The sequence below is a fragment of the Mustelus asterias genome, chromosome 8 (assembly GCF_964213995.1).
Source record: "Mustelus asterias chromosome 8, sMusAst1.hap1.1, whole genome shotgun sequence".
NCBI lineage: Eukaryota > Metazoa > Chordata > Chondrichthyes > Carcharhiniformes > Triakidae > Mustelus > Mustelus asterias.
In genome coordinates, this window is record NC_135808.1 from 97345972 (window position 1) to 97364677 (window position 18706).

Below are 18706 nucleotides of genomic sequence, written 5' to 3' on the forward strand. Positions count from 1 at the left end.
AAGCTCACCACCATTTCTCAAAGGTGATTCGGGATGGGCAATAAATGCTGGTCTAACCAGTGACGCTGACATCCCATGAATAAATACATTTTTTAAAAGTTGAGAAACTGGGGATGGCCTTCTGGGATGCCTTTGGACAGCACTGGGTCTAAAAGACCTGGCTTTGTACTGGAGCACTTCAGCATGGGCAACAGTAGTCTGGTCTGGCCGACAGCCAACAACCGGAGCCTGAGCAGAATGGCAGCAATGGGTGCATGAATGCCGTCATCCTGACGGTGACAGTAGTTTTTCTAACAGGCCTGCCAAAGCATTAGGCTTTGAACAGTTGGACAATGATTTCAGGAGTCCTCTCCAAAAAAAGACAAACGTTTGATAAGGATTGGAACCAGTGGAAGGTACTGCAAAGATGTATGCCAAATTGCAGCAGTGTGCACTTCCACGATTAGAGAGAACGTCTGTATAATCCAGTGGCTCTTGAAGTGGGTGGAACCTTTGCAGTTGTTGCAGGGCCATCATCTCACCACTGTAGAAATTCCTCAGGGCAGCATCCTAATCCGGACTTACTCAGTGAACTTTCAAATGGGATTGTTGGTTGATGATTGCACAGTGATCAGCTCCATTCGCAGTTCTTCAGATAATGAAATCCATGCCCATATGCATCAGATCCTGGACGACAGTCAAACTTGGGTTGATAATTGTCAAGAAACATTTGTGCCACGAATAACAACAGTGAGTGTAACAATCTCCCTTCACATTCAATGGTATTGCCATCACCAATTTCCTCAGTATCATCTACCTTAGGGTTACCTTTAATCAGAATTGAACTGGCCCAGCTAGACAAATGCCAGTGCTACTGGACACACTGTGATTTCTAGGATTTGTCGGCTTCTGTGGCGAGTGACTTACTTCCTAATTCTTAAAAGCCCCTCTGTCACCCGCAACAGAGAAGTCAGGAGTGTGTTGAATACTCTCCAGCTGCCTGGATGGATGCAGCTCCAACAACACTCATCTCAGTGCTATTCAGCTTAAAGCAATCTGACTGATTGGCACCCCATTCACTAGTTTAAATATCTATCATTGGTGAACTGAGCTGCATGGAAACCATCACCAATTCAATAATTCTAATTCTGCAATCTCCACCACCTCGAAGGGCAAGGGAAACAAGGACACCATCAGCTCTAAGTCACACACCATGCTGAGTTGGACATGTATCAGAATGCCTTCATGGTAGCTGGGTCAAAATCCTGGATTTTCCTATCTAGCATTATGTTCAGACCACATTCATCACATGAGCTGCAAAGTTTCAGGAAGAAGGTCCACCAACACAACCTCAGTAGGAACTAGATATGGCCAATAAACATTGATGATCTCAGAATCCCAAGAATTAAATTTTAAATATTTCCCTGTGGAATATAGATCACCTAACACATAATTCTCTGGATTATATTGAAGAATGATTTTTTGGGGGCTGTTCGCCTACAGGCTGGCTATTTGTAGGAGAATAGCAATCTCTCATGGCTGTGCCTTATGATCCTGACTTCACATGTTGTCTGCTGTTGCTCTCTTCCAACAAATATACCTTAACAAGGGGAATGTCCAAGCAAATAACCATTCTGCAGTTTTCCCTGCATTGTAGCTAAACCCCACTTGCATGAAATAATCTCAAGAGAAACTTCTAAATGAAATCAGCAGTTTAAATTGATGCACAATAATTTTCCAAAAACATTGCTTTATGGTAAAATAATGATATTCTTTATAACATCACAGTGAAACATAGCAATTTCCCTTATAAGATTCTATCATCATCCTTGTTCATTTGCTGTTCCAACTTGCCACTGTCTCATAGAGGTATAAATTAGATTGATAAATCCAAGGACGGAAATGATGGAGTGAGGACTCTCTATTAAACCCATCACTTGCATGGCTGCATTCTTGCTAGGGCAGATGCGCCTACACCATCTCTCACTTTTGCTGCAAGTTGCAGTGGAATCGAAATGAAACATAAAACTGTTGAGTCTTCTTTCCATCCCCGATATAACCTCTGACTTTACAACTTACCAGTCCATCAGAACTTCAGGGCTGTATATGTACTTGCATAGAGGGAAATGTCAAGAAGGGAGCTGTCAGGAATTGCAGATCATGGTTAAAGAAGAGAGAAGCTAAAACTATTGATCACTTTCTTTACAGAATGTTTGCTTGCTTTGCTGAGCATGAAATAGGAAATGCAGCACCGTTAAGAAACTAGTATGAAGACTGTTTTAGGGGGATTTCATAACACACCCTTGCACATGAAAGCTCTAGTGATTCTCTAATATACTGCAAATAACACTACCACTACTACTGTTTACTATACTATGCTAAGCATTGTTCAACGGCACAGCAGATAGTGATGCACCAATAGGTCAGCATTGATTGGATAAATTTGCTTCAGGACAGCACCACATTAGGTAGGCGTTTTAACTACTTTTTTCTGTTTTCCATTTCCCCATAAATAAGATAAAACACTGACTGAATTCTTGTATCTGATTCTAAACAGAACATTTCAGGATTTTCTTTTACTCACATAAATAACTTAATATTTGTTTTGTAATGTACTGTACTTTTACTTCAGTACAATAGTATACAAATTTGAAGACCAATCTTTTCTATTAGATATTCTTTGACCAATATTTGTTTAGCACTGTACATTTCTCAAGGCAAAAATGTTGAAATGGTTATGTGGGCTGTAGATTGAAATTAAGGCTCTATTCCAACGATTTATTACTCTCTGAAGTTCAGTCTCTAGAGCTGACAGAACATAAATTCTGGGCTGCAATTTGGTGTGCAAGCAAAATTAGAATTTCTACTGCAAATAATCAATTTATTCTATTAAATTAGCAAAATAAATTAAAACTGTTACTGAACAAATTTGTGACCCTCGGGTTTCAATGCTCTAAGTTGCAGCTTTTTACTTTAACCTCACTTTGAGTTCATTCTTTTCAAAAGGTAGTTTTATTTGTTTTCAGTCACTGTGAATCAAGTCCTATTCTATGTACTAGGACTGGAACATGTACTTCATATTTTGATTTTGAGTCAGGTATCGGGCAAAAGGGTCAATACATTTGAACATCATTACTGGGTTTGAGGCCAGATGCTGCAGCCACCCAATATGTTCCTTCAATCCAACCACCACCACCCATCCCCCAAAGCTGGAAGTCCGGCAGTTGCCTATTTTTCCTGGTCCTGATAATCGGGGACCAGATACCATGGACTCCGAGATGGGAGGCAAGGAAGTAAGTAAGTACTGCCTCTAATTGTACCCATAGGCTCTTCTGATTCTGTCAGGTGGCATAAGGGGGACTTCATGGAACCTGGGTATTAGGGGTGTCAGGCTGGAGTGAAGGGGTTGACTTCGGGGCTCCCATGCTGGACTTCTCCTTGTTGCCCTAAATGATTTCAGACATTGTTTGCAAAAAATTATCATCTGTATTCTATAAAATCTTTGAAGTGGCCTTGTGATGATACTGTGCCTTTAAGGAATATATTTGTGTCATGTTTCTTGTAAAGGGACTGTTTTAAACTTGAGCTCTGATTACTGTGCTGCTTTGTCTGCTCCAGGCAGCCCACCTACTGAGAATGCAGAAGAATAGTTGCTCCTAGTTATTGGGGTGTTTATTTTAGTCTGAGTTAATGCAGTTTTGCTATTTTATGGGTTGTTCTCTGGTTTCGGAGTAGGGTTTAATTAGGTTGATGAATAAGAGAGCATCATGTGCTAATGGTAGGAGCTAGGCTTACAGAGAGACAAGCAGGCAGTTGTCTGTTCAGATTTGCAAGGAGCAGCAGCTCTTTCCTCTCCCTCTCTGGAGATTGATGTCTGGGACCTGCTGGAAATTAGGTATCTCTCTCCAGAGATGTTGAAAGGCTTGAAGGCTGGCAACCCATGTAAGCCTGTATGTTTTGCCCACTGATTCTGACAAGGAATTTAAGGCTATGAGGAATATTGATTAAGTTGGAACTAACAAAGATAGCCTAGCAGTTAAGAGTTGTATTTTCTCATGTTTAAGTCTTTTAATTGGTAAAAGTTACACTAGTTATTTTTGTTATAGTTAATTGTTTTGTTTAAAAAGGTTTGTTTTAATAAAAGCTTCGTAGTGGGTCAGTAAAATCACACCTGGAGTGAAACATCTTATGCTCACACTAATGCCAAAATCAAAAACAGTTGGAGTCCAGTCTAACTTCATAATATACCTTTGAGTTCCTGATCTGGTCCTTAACAGCCTGGTTTCATTTGAATCTATGCATGCCCCCAAGCACTGGAAGCCTTCAAAATCAAAAGAGCATGCTATTCTGCGGTCAGGATTGCCCTTGGTTGATTTCAGAAGCCCAATGTGTGACCAGACCTCTTTGAAGTGCTTTGAGTTTCAGAGGTTGTCAGTTTTACCAGAGAGATTCTCTTGCTTTCTCTCATAAGCCCCAGCTGCTCTCAAACCTCTTTGAAGTGCTTTGATTGATAGAAACATTCAATTTCACCAGGGAAATCCCCCTTTCTAGCTTGAATGAGCCCCAGGAGCTCTGAAAGCTCTTCTGAATGCTTTGATTGGCAGCGCCAGAGCAGATCAAAGGGATCAGTCAGGTTTGTTTACAAAAGGAACTGATGGTCCTTTAGCTGCTAAAAGCTTTTCTGACCTACAGCTCCAGGGCAGATCAAATAGTTCATTCTGGGTACAATCAGTTCATGCTCCATTAAGCCTGAAGTACTTCCTCTTTTCACACCTGTTCTGTCTGGCCCCATTTTTTTAACTGCATTTTTTTCCAAGTCTCTGACCCTTCCTAGAAAGCAGAAATGCTTTCTAATACTTTTTTCTTGCATTGGCTTTTTTTCTTGCCTGCAAAACTTCTCACTGAACCCTTAAACTTCATATTATTGCTATTTTCTCTTACTTTTTACTAAACTGTGCCAAGCTTCAAGATTCAATAGGCTGGGCTTTTATCTTTGAGGTGAAAGAGGCTGAGGGAAGATTTAATTGAAGTACATAAAATATGGAGGGGGGCTTGACGGAATGGAAATGGAAGACCTATTTGAAAAAGCAGAGGAATCACCAGGAACATAAATTATAAGTGATAGACTGAAGGATTAAAGGGCTGGTTGAGGAGAAATGAGTGACAGGGGAGTAGAGGCAGAAAACTTCTAAAACATACAGCACATGGTTATCCATTAGAAGTACTGAATAAGATGCTCCATCAGAGATTCAGTGGTTCTATGATAAGGTGCAATGCAAGAATGCAAGTCTTTTTTCATGGTTTTTTCATCATATTCACCATCTATGAATAAGATAGTGGGCAGCTAGTCAATAGGAGATATGCAAGGGCTGCTATTGGGGTAACTCTCCTTCCCTGTGTGCGGAGTGTTCGCCTTCCAAGAGTAAACTAAGATTGGTAACTCATGAAGCATTAGATGTGCTAATCTATATCTCTCTGCTTTATTGTATACAAACTCAAACCCTAGTTCATTGTGCCTCGTGCCTGCTCCTGTACTAGGTACAATTTTAGAACTACTCCTCATTTTAATATCATGGGTCTGTGTGAAAGAGAATAATTGAGAAACAATTCTGATGGGGAAAACGACATGTTTGATTCAGTGATATCACATATTTTAAATGTACATTGTGTATAATAGCTACTTAGTCTTCTCATGAACTAAATGTTTGGGGTGTAGTTAATTCAGTTACAGGTTTCAATTAGTTTTTTTGGGCGCTTGCTGCAGTTGAGACTGTTAGAAGTAATTCCATAGTACAAATCACAAAAATTGGTTTCATAAAAGGTCTAAGATCAAATGCTTGCCCCATTAATGTGAAATTGTCACCGAAAATCTCCATCTGCATTCGCGGCTGGGATTCTCCAGTACTGCTGATAGTAAATGAAGTTTTGACTAGAACGCCAAATTCTCCATTCTCACTTGCAGCAGGGCGGTCACAGACGAGATCCCACCTGTGTTATTTCTCCATCAGTTATTCTTAAAGACGGAAGAGATGCAACTGTTCTTGAATGTCAGCTCTGAACAGCTGATTGCTGATTCAGGAACCTCACATGCCTGGTGAGTTTGGCCTGGCATGATTCATGTGGGGGCAGGTTTTTCACTTTTAAAGTGGTTGAATCCCACCTCTGCCAGCACCAGCAGGAAACACACCAATTTTCCTGCTGGCGACAGAACTTAGATTCAGGAGAATCGCAGCCAAACTCTTTACTTTCATTTCACCTAATGAAAGGGGATAAAATTACACAACGATTTGTGATATTACTGCTTTTATCAGGTTTTTGAGAATTTTTGAATATTGTTAACTGTTACTATTACATTGGTCTGAACCTTCAATTTCAGTATCTGCATTTCTTGGTACCTTTGTTTTTCAAGTTTCATGTTAAAAATTAGTGTATGGTATTGCTATAACTGTAGAAATTTATGAAATCTTTAATGAAGCTCTAAATGTTCAAGTTGCTTTTTTGTATCGTGACTCTAAGTACATGTATTTGAAAAGAGTTTGCTTTCGAAAATGCAGAAAAAAGAAATAAACTTTAGTTTGTGCACACTGCCCACCTTGTGGTAATTCAGAGAACTGTAACTAGAGAGGAACACTTGCTCATCAGCCATGTTGGAGTAACATAATCTGCCTGAGCAATACGTCTAACACAGTCTTAATGTGAATTTGATAAGGGAAAAATTGTATTGCTGTCTGTTGGAGTAGTGCAGATTAGGACAAGGAAGACTTGACCAATCTATCGCATGGTATAATCTGGAAAAAAGAAAAGCCCCTTGTGTAATATTTTGCTAAACGTGCATCAAAAGAATTATTTTGATTGCGTAATACTGAACTATCAGTAAAATGTTTGAAATTAGCAGGACAGTAAATGCTGATTTATTGAATAATGAGGTAAGGTGTTTGTTTTTTTGGCAAGCATTTTAACATATTGTACATAGCTCTTTTGAATTAAAGAAAATTGTTATACTGTTTGGATAATATAGTTAAGAAGCCTCAGATTAATCTGATACTTTACATTTTTGTTCAATAGATTCAATACAGTTGTCGTATTCTATAGGCTGGTGTTGGAAGATTTTGTTTAAGGCTTTAAAATGCTATGAATCGGTGGTACTTAATGCTGAATTAGCTGAAATGAGGTTCATGTGAGCTTGATGGCAATTGATGCCGAGATACTTAGGGACAAATTTCATGTTGATCAGAACTGCTAAAAGATCATGCTGATCGCAGATAACTCAACTGCGGGATCTCTGTATAGTTTATCATTAACTGATCACTTTTTTAAGAAAATGGGCCGTTGCAACTTCATATGTGGAGATGTAATCTGGCTGATCATAAAAATTATTGTTTTGCAAAGGTAGAGAAAAGCTTATAATGGAAAAACAATGTTCCATCAACTGCTGTAAAGTACCAAAAGAATATTGACAAGAAATGCACTCGACACAAACTAAAATTGTTCTTTGCTTCTCTGTATTGTTGCAAAACATTTGGCTCGTACTCCTGGAACTGTTTCACTGGGTTGACTTCTTGAATTATGGCATGCTGGTGCACAGGATCATGAATTTGTCACAGGGTTCTGCTCCTTACTTAACAGCTGAAAAGATATTATTTTGATTTCAGGAATTTATGCCAAGTATTTATTTGTATCCAGTAAGTGCTTTTTTTTAATTGTATCTTCAACTGTTAAGCTATTAGACATACATCCCGCATTGCTGGTATGATTGTTAAATTTATTTGTATTCTTATAAGCAGTAGCTGCTACTGATTTACGTTAATTCTAATTTATTTTGTATTGGCTTTTCTTGAGAAGATTTGTTGTCGACTGTTAGCAGTTCATCTGGCTATTGTTTTGAAGGATAGAGTTAACATGCTGTTTTGCATGTATGATAAATAACCAATGTAAGTTGACATAATAGGATTTGAAAGATACTACAGTATAGAAATGTGTTTCAAGTTGGACATAAGCATCATGTGGGGACAGTTTTGAATAGCATATCAAACATGTTCAGTTTGGAAAAATAAAGACTACAAAATAATAGTTTAAGGGAAAAGAGTTACCGATACCAGAAATAAATTTGGTTTCTTTCTGTAATTCTTTTTATATACAAAGTAGTCTGTGAACCCCAAGGCTTTGCATTAATTATGTACGTCTTGAGAAAGCAACTGTCAGAGTAGATAAGGTAGTTGAAACATTTTAATTTTAAAGCTCAGTTTGCTTGACAATGGATGTGAGATGCAAGCATTGATGCATGGCTGAGATATGACATCTTGTCTTCTGCAGATTGCATATTGAAGATGTGACTTGCAAATTTATAGTAAACAAAATTCAGTGAAAATTTGTGTGTGTGTTGGTTTCTTAATCTCGGTCTAATTACCAGGGACATGGTGCGGTTCAAAAGCTTTTCTCTGTTGTGGATAGAGGTCACCGCATCATTAACATCGTCAATCTGGTAAAAGCTAATTTCAATAGTGGTTGATGTCATGACAGCCTTTTATTTTTCCAGCCAATCAGAAACAAGCAGTAGTGACAGATGGTCCCATAAATGGGAGTAAAAGGGTAAAGCAGCCAGCCAATTCTCTGAGCTGATTTGTTGTTTCCTGTAGCATAGACTCAGTACTGCTTTATTCTTTTGTTTTACACAAACACTTTCACTGTGCTTTTGGATCTTAACAGAGGAATTGAAATATTATAAGTCTTCTGGAGATTTCAAGTACGATAAGATCTAATCCTGTGCAATAAGAATGGTTATGGTATGTACTAGGACTTGGTATATTTTAATCTACTTGGGAAATGTACCAAAATGGTTCAGTTTATTGTACATTTTATTGGTGCATTAATGAAAGTCTATTTGTGAGGAAACAAACAAAATTAAAAACCGATTTAATATTCAGGCTTCAGAGTGAGAGGGCCAAAAATACTGTTCAGTGGTTGATTTCAAGGATGTGATTTATGTAAGCACCCATACAAACACATATTGTATTTCAAAGAGTTTTCAATCGTGACCTCATCAGAGAGGAGGAGGCTTGTGTGCTGTACTATGTAGAATATGTTGAATTGTTGTAACTCGAAAGATCAGTGTTGTAGAGAAGGCATGCCTGCTTTTTACATAACGCCCTTTCGGTTTTGATTCACTGAAGACTACAGATTTCTTGCTAATCAAAAATGGAGTGGGGTGGTTTAAAAATGGTAGGTGTTTAAAAGATTTGCTATTTGCCTCAGCATCGGTAACATTTTCTTTGTTTTGTACAGTATTTGAAAACAGAGACTCTGTGTTAGTAGAGGAATGTAGTTTATCTGTTTAAGCATATTTATTTTGCAGATACATGAACATCAAGCCTGTCGTGTTCGCGAGCATTTATAGGGAGGTGAACAGAATAGAATTATTCATATTTTTCTCTCCATTCAGTGTGTTCTGTGGGCTTTTTCCATCAGATACTTGTTTTGATGGGTGTAATATAAATAAGATTAGACTGAACAGCTGAAATGAAAGTGATAGCTAGAAAGAAAAGCCTGTGAAAGGTTGCCAGGGAAACAAGCTAAAGGAAGCTGAACTGAGAGCAGGTGGCAGTCATATGGGAATACCATGAAGCGAAAGTAGAACAGGCACTGTGATTGTCTCGCCCATTCTGAGAGTCACAACTTTAATTGTTTCAAAAGGTGTTAATTATATTCCAGACTGGAGGCTAGCTCAGTTAAAGCTATTATTTGACATCTGTGTCTTAAGAGTGAATGCCATTTCATTGGATTTTCTTTCTATATGGATGTACCTGTCACTGTGGAAGAAATTGTATAAGCCAATAAGAGAAAATTGGTCAAATAAAACCTGTATCAGTAAATGGTGAGCACTACACTGCTGGTGGTTGTTACAGTCATCACTGCAATTTTTCACCAGGCTATCCTGTTATGTCTGCTAATAGGATTATTTGAACCTGGTGAAGATACTAATGTTGAGACCAATTTTACCACTGTAGTGGGTGGGTTTTGCTTTAGCAAAGAGGAATAATTAATTCTTCAGTTGAAATGAATATGTATGAAGCATTTGATCTGAGGGATTGGGGAAAGCAAAAATGACCAATTACAATTAAAGCAGGGCGACACTGCAAACTCGTTTTAGAATGTTTGTGGAATTAGTTATTTTTATCCTTGTTAAATTTGGAGATTGGTTTTAAAAATGACTTTGTGTCCTGAAAAGAATATGGGACGTGCATTATAGTGTTAGCGTAGATTGTGGAAAATTTCTTCAGGCCTAAAGATTAGAAAGCATGTCAAACAACAAATCTTGTTTGTGTAGAACATTACTCTAAGATAAATAATACACCAAATAAAGATAGGCATTGATTTTTCTCATGTATTTATTCTCCTTTGAAATAATGGCAAGATTATTTCTGCATCTATTATGAAGAGCATTTTTTACAGTATGTTCTTGATTAAATAGCAAGTTTAATTAAAAAATTCAATGCTAGTTAATTTCTAGTTAAGCCATCCTAAATAAACAAATAATCCTGAGATCTGGAGAAATATTTTATTGCTCAATGAAAAAGGTTTCAAAAAGCCATGAAGAACAGTTGGAATTGGTGTTAATTTCAGTTTCAAAAATCGCTGACTTGGTCTAGTAACCATCAAGATCTAATGGTGATCTTGTTTCAAAAATACTATTCAAAGCATATAAGTTTTATTTTAACATTTTTCCATTAATTAGTTTTTTTGCATTGAGAACTTAAAATCAATCAGCCATAGTTTAAAATCTATTAAATTTGTAAGGTTACTGGCAAATTTAATGTATTAATTAAAAGTGTAGCTATGATATTTTGTAAATGTTTGATAGAATTAATACTGTTGTGAAAGGAAATTACAGGAAATGGATCACGAAGCTAAACGAGACACTACATTTATAATTTATTTCCAATGAAGTTGTTTGTTGCAAATGTAATCTAATAGCCATTTTATAACTACTATATGAGCATAGCACAAAATATTATTTCCTTCAGAAATAAGTAAGTTAAAGAGTATTAGAGCCCGTTCGTCATCAACTCAAATCAACCTTCTTCCTGCAATTCTAGATATTGCTGAACTTTACTTTTTAATGCCAAATAAATTAAATAAATTCAACTGGTTCTTAAACTTTATTACTCCCTTTCTTTAAATCAGTTGTTCTATGTGGTAATGTAAAGAAGAATTTTTCAAATTGATGTGACGATTTTGAAACATATTTTGGGTATTCATTGCAACATGATAGCGAATTGTGATTTTTTTCATTGCTATTAAACAATAAATTATAACTCACTTTTGAATTTTATTTAACTGTGCTTAATCCAAAGTTGTTTGATTTTATTCATTTCAATCTCTGTTTCCTCTGACGGAATTTATGTTCAATTGATGCAATTCTTACTGTGACAGATTTACTGTGATAGATCACACCATGTTTCAATTATGAGAGCAGTATTTGATGTTGATGGCAGTATCACAACTCTAGAAAAAGGTAAAATTAGAAATACAGATTTGATATATTTCTGACCTCTGAGAATGCTGTCTTTGGCTATGTTAAATATATGACATTTCTGTTTAGTGACCAAAGATAATTGTGTGTCCGAATTAACTTCTCTTTTGAGATAACTGATGGGGTAAAAATATATTTCTCAAAATTATTGAAATGCCACACTGTTCTACACATTGTAAACCAAATTTGTGGATCACTTTTCCATATTCCTCTCTAACCCAACGTTCTTTATGCTGGGGGAGGAAAAGAGCAATTTTAAGCACCACATTTTTGACCAGATCATCCATAGCAACTGTTTTTTTTATATTTTTCTTCCCTTCCACCATTTTTCCTCTGGAGAACTCTGATAGCTCTTGATTCTACACTATACAAGTATTATGCTTTACACTGAAATAGAAACTTGTTTTTAAGGAGAGAGGTTAGTGTGTTTCATCATACATTAACCATTCCTAATTAAGCTGGTTTGAGTAGCTAAATTTACACCATAATTTTTCACAAACTCAAAATATACATGACGTGCAACAAATGATAATTAACGCCATCAGAAGGTTTAGCCTCATTAACAGTTGTGTACTTTTGTTATCAAGAAGGCCTTTTTCGTTAATGCTTTAAACTAACATACATCATATGAAAATAATACCTATTTAAAAATGAGATATACAAGATTATTTATAAACAACAGAAATTTTACTAGATCATTATTTAATGTTTTGGAAATTTTATTTGTTTCGCTTTTTTCTAAAAAGAGGAGAATGAAATGAATGGAAACGAAAGCATTATTTCAAGGCAGTTCCTGATAAGCTGAAAAAAATGACACCAAGGAAGATTTTACTTCAACTATTAACACTAATAGAATATATTCTATTCAGTGATTTAAATTGTCTTTTTTGGCATAAAATGCAGAAATGTTGGAGGGAGAGCTGTAGACTCTGAGCCATAACCTGCTTCACCGATAATCAGATTAAAAAGCAGTGCTGTGTTTGTGATCAACTGAACAGTGATAGCTTTGCAGTGTGTGCTACTGATGCCACAGTCCGCAGCTGCACAATGGTAATTACATCTTGTCTTGGGTTTCATGGAGAAATTATCGAGTTAATTTGAGTGTGTGAGAAAGGGTAGTTAAAAGTGAATCTAAATGAGGACATATTGTAATTTTGGGTGCAATTTTGATGTACAGCCTAAAAAGAAAACGGCAGGTTATTTTTTGACAAATTTGGATTACTGCTGTAGTTTGTTGTCTACTAATTCACTTTAATGTATGTATATGCACAGTCGTCCTAATTAATTGTTGGTACATATATCCTTTCATTTACATTTGAAATCTGTTTATCCAAATGAAAAATGTTAGTTATGAACCTGCATTGAACACATAAGATTTCCCAGTGATGTTTAACATACACTTTTGCAGCAAAATTTCTTTCACTTTGCAAAACTAATGAAAAAATCAAGCAAAGTAATATGAAAAAGACTATAATGAAAATATGTTGCACAGGTTAGCTTATGATGCGTAGCTACTGAGATTTATTATGATCACTGCAGTTTAAGCTGAATTTTTATTATGACAAAACTGAGTATTGGGTTTTTATTTGTTCATTTTTACTAAGATCTTTCATAATGTGTCATTATAATGTTTATGTACCGCTATGTAACAATCTTAATCTCTGATCTCTAACTGAGCAGTTGCAATTTTAGCCAGCATTTCAAATCCAGACTTCATTAAACAAAAACAGTTTTTCATCACCAAAAGTTTGCAAGATGGTAACACTAAGAAAGCTATTCAGATCAGAAGACTCAATCGAAGCAATTTTAATTCCAAGTGATGCTGTAAGTCAGGCACCGTTGGATCATGTGCCCACAGTACAGATCATCCTTTCCACAATAGACAGCAGATCCAAGATCACTTGTTTTACACCATCTCCCAAAGTTAAAATTATTCCCAATGATCTAAAAGACAAATGGACTTACCTTGTGTAGAACTGTGAAGGTTCACAGCACATAGTGAGGCACATTCAGCCCATACTTGCTCTTTGCTAGAACAATTCAGTGCTTAACCTACTGCTCTCATCCCACAATCCTATACCTTTTTGTTTCAAATATTTATTCAATTCTTTTGTAAAACATACAATGTTCTCAACCTAACCATTCAAAGCATTCCTTGTTACAACAACTCTCTGAGCAAAGAAATATTTCCTAACCCCTCTCCTCACTCTCATGGCAACAGTTTTATAATTGATGGCCTACGGTCAGTGACGTTTTTTTGTTTGCTCTTGATATATGGGTGATGCTGGCAAGGCAGTATTTAATTCCAACTCTAGTTGTCCTAAGGGCATTAAGATTCAACCATATGGTGTGGAACTGGAAACAACTGTGGCCTGGACCATGCAGGGGTAGCTTGTTTCACCTTCTAAAGGGCATTAGTCCGTAACTTCCCAACCAGAGGAAATACTTTTTCATTGTTCAACCTATCAAAGCTCTGCATAATTTTGCTTTTAAACTATTGATTTCCTCTTAGTCATCAATGATGCAAAGGTAATAGTGCCAATTCTTCAAGTCTCTTCTCATATCTGTTGTTTCCCATCTCATGCATTATTTTCGTGAATCTAAGTTGTACAATTGCAATGTTCCGAATGTTTTTTTCTATAATGGGATGCTCAAAACTGCATACCATACTGCAATTGTGACCCAACCATTTTGCTTTTGTATACACACTATGTGTGGAATTTTCTTTTGACTATGTGTCAATTCAGGTAGGGAAAATGGTGTGTAACCTGCTGGCTGCACTGCCGGCTTTTCCTGCTACATTTTTTGACAGATAGTCGCAATGGCAGGGCAGGCTCTGAATGAGCCTGCCCCACCAGCAACCTTAAAAGGTGCCCTAATTTGAAAGAGCTACAGATTGAAAACAGACACAGTGAGGGGGGGTGTTCCTTATGTGCTGGGGATGATACAGGGGAGACCAGCTAATTACATTTAAATGTAAACCGTTCATGGCGATAACCCCATTATGTCACTGGCGTGGGGCAGGGACTGGGACTATCTCAACGGGAAATCCCACTAGCATAAATGCCGTATTAGAACTGTTGGATCCTCCGCTCCCTCCAACTTTCCCATCCGTCAAAAATGGGGGCGGAAAGTTCCTCCATGCCTTTATTTAAACCAAGAATGTTGTTGACTTTTTAAGGCTTTGTTTATCTGCACTCGCTCTTGCTAGGAATTATCACTGGGAGTTGCTTCAGGGATTCCAAAACAGTTGTCATAACTTCAGTGGATGGTGCATGTAGATACGTCATTTAATTGAGGATACTGCTTCCTTTTTTTTCCTCATAAAATGCAGAACCCTACACTTAAACATTTGACTAACCTATCTATTTGATTAATTTGGATCTTCCTAAAGTATTTACAATCCTCACTATTTGGTTAATCCTTTACTTCTGTGCTAGCAACAAGTTTAGAAATTCCTGTTCCTTGTGCCCAAATTCATACCATGAGCAAACAACATTGATCGCAGTTTATTGCACTGAACATACAATGTTGCTAACCCTTTTCCAATCTGAGAAACACCCATTTACCCTACCCCTTGGATTCCTGTCCATCAACTAACATTGTGTGTCGCTACGCTTCTTGTACTATGTGCCTAATTTCTTATTTTAAGGGAAATTTGTTTTATATGGCACTCTGTTGAACATCTGAGAATCTACATATAACATATCTGCTTTATCAATCCCACACCCTTCTTCGAAAACAAATTCTTAAATTTGCCAAACACAACTTACATTTAACAAATACATGTTGGTCTTCTTTGGTTCACCCCTGAATTTCCACAGGCACAGTACGTTTACCTCAAATCACAGATTCTAAACTGACAGAATATATAATTGACTATAATTTAAGCAGTGTGACATCTCACATACTCAAATGGAATTACAGTTAGTATCTTTGTAATTTTTAAAGGGGTTGAATCAAAGTTGCATATCTTGTACTGACAGACATATCTGACGATTGGAGGGGTATTTATTCTCTTGTAATTATACATGGAATTCTAACCCCGACTTTGTATTCTCTTAGATAATCAGCACCATGGAACCTCAGGTGTCAAATGGCCCTACGTCCAACACACCCAATGGTCCATCAAGCAACAGTAGAAACTGTCCATCACCTATGCAGACAGGAGTACCTACAGATGACAGCAAAACCAACCTCATCGTCAACTATCTTCCCCAAAACATGACACAGGAAGAATTCAGAAGTTTATTTGGGAGCATCGGTGAAATAGAATCATGCAAACTTGTTCGAGATAAAATAACAGGTTAGTTTGGACTTGAGAATAAAGTGTAAAGATGCAGCAATTCTGTTGAGGCAGATCCAAGCAACATTTTCAACTTGTAAAGTTCAATATGATAGATTGTATAGTTTTGATTTTATTTGTCTGTTTTAAGTTCTAAATGGAAAGGCTTTGAATTTCTCCCAGTCTGCTGTTGTGACTATGGTGGAAGTTATAGTAATGGCATAAATAGCCATTTTTAGCCATTTACATCACTTCACTGAAGATAACAACTGATTTCTCACAATTAAATGTGTGTCAAAATTACAGGCACAAATGTTTAGGTAATGGAAACATATTTAAATATAATGTTATTTATATATATTGTGACTACTGCTATGATGAAAGTGCAAAGATAATAGAATAATTTTCACTTTCAAGGGGGGCAGTAAACTCAATAGTAATAGATCAATTGTCTACACCTGTCAACCTAATCTACCTTTCCTTGAAGTAATTGGAAAGGAAAATTGGCTGCCAAGCATAGCGAGGCAACTGATTCAGTACTACTGATTTTCAACCTCAACTAAAGATCAGAATTTTCCCAAATATGTTCTGGAATTGGAAATTTATATTTGACGTCAATTTCACAATTTGGGGGAGGTTTTATGAAGCCAATAATGTGGCGCTGAGAGACTCACTTTGGCTCCTTTGGCGAAGACCAAAATATGAGCCAATTAGGTACTTAAAGGCCATTGGTGGGCCTTCCAGAGGATCAGGGACCCCAGGGGTGGGACAGCTCTTTTGCTCAGCAGCGCCATTGGGAAGCTGGAGGTTGCTGCTGGAATGGCATCCACCAGAGGCCCAAGATTGTGGAGCAACTCAGGCCAGAGGTAAGTGATGGAGGGAGGGATTTCATGGGATGGGGGTTAGAGAGAGTGAAGTGTAAGGGGTTTGGCAACAAAGGTAGGGAGGTGGCTCTCAGTGCCATCCTCTACCTTCCCATGTTGGGTCCCCCAATTGGACAGAGTGCCTTTGAACGAGGGATCCCCGGAAAACCACAAGCAACTTGCACAAGTTTCCTGCGTGGCGTGTTGTTGTGCCTGCCACTAGGTTAATACCTGTGGTGGCTGGATGAGACTTCAAGTGGGCATTAATAGGCCACCTAAGGGCCTCAATTGATAGCAGGATGGGAAAGGCCATCCATGGATCAGAAAATTAATCATGATGGAGACAGAAAGGTGGTGGGTCTCCATTTGTCACCGTCTCACATGATTAAATGCCCTCCACACTTCCAAACATGGGGACAATATATAAGACCACCCTTTGTTTTGTTTCAAATGACCATTTATTTACTTTAGGCTCCATTCCCACCTACTTTGCCAAGGGATGTCAACAAAAAGTCCTCAATGAAAAATCTGATAAATCTGCATCCTCCGTTAGGGCGCAAGATGCTAATTCACCAACCTGAGACATTACCTCCAACAAAGAATATGCCATTAGAATAGTGACATTACCTCCAACAAAGAGTGTGCAATGAGAAATGGTCAGTTTTTCCATCAAGCTATAAATCATGTACATTCCCCTTCATCATGCATTGATCTGACTGAAGGATCATTCTGCTTAAATATTCCTTATCTCCAAAAGTAATGAAGTATTACCAAAATATTCTTTTGTGTGCACTTCTCTTGCCAACCCTTCATCAGTTCCTCCTTCATACTGTCAGATGAACCACCAGGAAACATTAGACTTCTCAGCAACTGTTCATTATTTCCTGCACACTTTTTTGATCCAGTACAAATTTAGCTTGGCTTTTATGAGTTCTGAACCATTGCATCTTTGCTGATTTGCTAAAACTTTCTGGGGGTGACATTTCGATCCATAGTGCTCTAAGGAAGCTGGAGACCCTACAAGTGGGGCGTGCAATGTCTCCACCATGACCCATATGGCGTCACATGCTGGGAAGGAGACTCGTCCCCTGCATGTACCGGAACCAACCGCCCACCCCTGACTGATGGTATCCTGACATCGAACAAGCCGTACCAGCTGATTTGACACTCAATTTACAAACTTGGACCACACAGGCCCATCAGCATACTCGCTTGTCACTCACCAAAGAATATGTGTTCAGTTGCAAGAGGGGCCGAGCACTAGCAGCATTTAAAGGGTCAGACACTTGCAGGTAAGGTAATGTAGAATAACGTCAGCCAATGCAAAGTCTTTCAAAGTACTGTAAATTGTTTTTCAAGGTGTTGTGGTGAGTTCCTGGATTTGGAGTGTTGCTGCAAGAGTTATGGGGCTGCAGTTGCAGTGCAACACAACAGAGGCTGCAGAAAGGGCAAGCCCTAGATTCCTCCTTGCTCCTTGGCAGGGTCAGGAAGCAACCTGCCAGGTCAGCCAATGCACCGAGCATTATGGTGTGCACCCTCATCAACTTTCTCCTGCAGGCTGCCCTATTGAGGACCTCAACTGAGTTCCCTATAGAAGATTTGTCCGTGACCTCCCCTTCTGATGAACATGCATATCAACTACACTTTTTGCCCCTGACTTGCCTGCGACCCATTTGTTTCCAGTGACTCCCAAGTGCAGATACTAACTCTATACTAGCCCTTAAAGTATGTGCAGTGCTGGCATCTGAGCTGTGGCTGAGCGTAAGATTAAGTGATGGGGCCTCTTTAACAGTGCTGTGCTGCTATTCTAACTCCTTCACCTGGCAGTGCTGTGGTTGAGCAGGCACCTGTTTTCACTGTCTGAAAGAAGGAACTCAGAAAGGAGAAGGCTGAGGTGAGGAAAGAGGATATTGGCTTGGAAATCAAGAAATCCATAATCACACCTCCCACAGTTTGCTCATCATGCCAGATAGCAGGATGAGGGTGAGCTTTCTAGTTAATTACCAGAAACAATAGCATGATGGGCTGGGTTTTATGCATGACATGTTG

At 38.0% G+C, this 18706-nt stretch overlaps 1 protein-coding gene across 6 annotated transcripts in view; it reads left to right on the forward strand.

Annotated features, from left to right (window-relative positions):
- Nucleotides 1-6857: 6857 nt before the first annotated feature.
- elavl4 (ELAV like neuron-specific RNA binding protein 4) overlaps nt 6858-18706 on the forward strand; it is a 75521-nt gene continuing 63672 nt past the window's right edge. For 2 of the 6 annotated variants that reach the window (XM_078219393.1, XM_078219391.1), the window contains exons 1-2: nt 6858-6905; nt 15575-15815. In XM_078219393.1, coding sequence (XP_078075519.1) covers nt 6858-6905; nt 15575-15815 — 289 coding nt within the window. Of the gene's footprint in view, nt 6906-8753; nt 8763-9174; nt 9199-15574; nt 15816-18706 lie in introns of those variants that run through there. The other 4 variants (XM_078219395.1, XM_078219397.1, XM_078219392.1 and 1 more) reach the window with 2 other exon arrangements.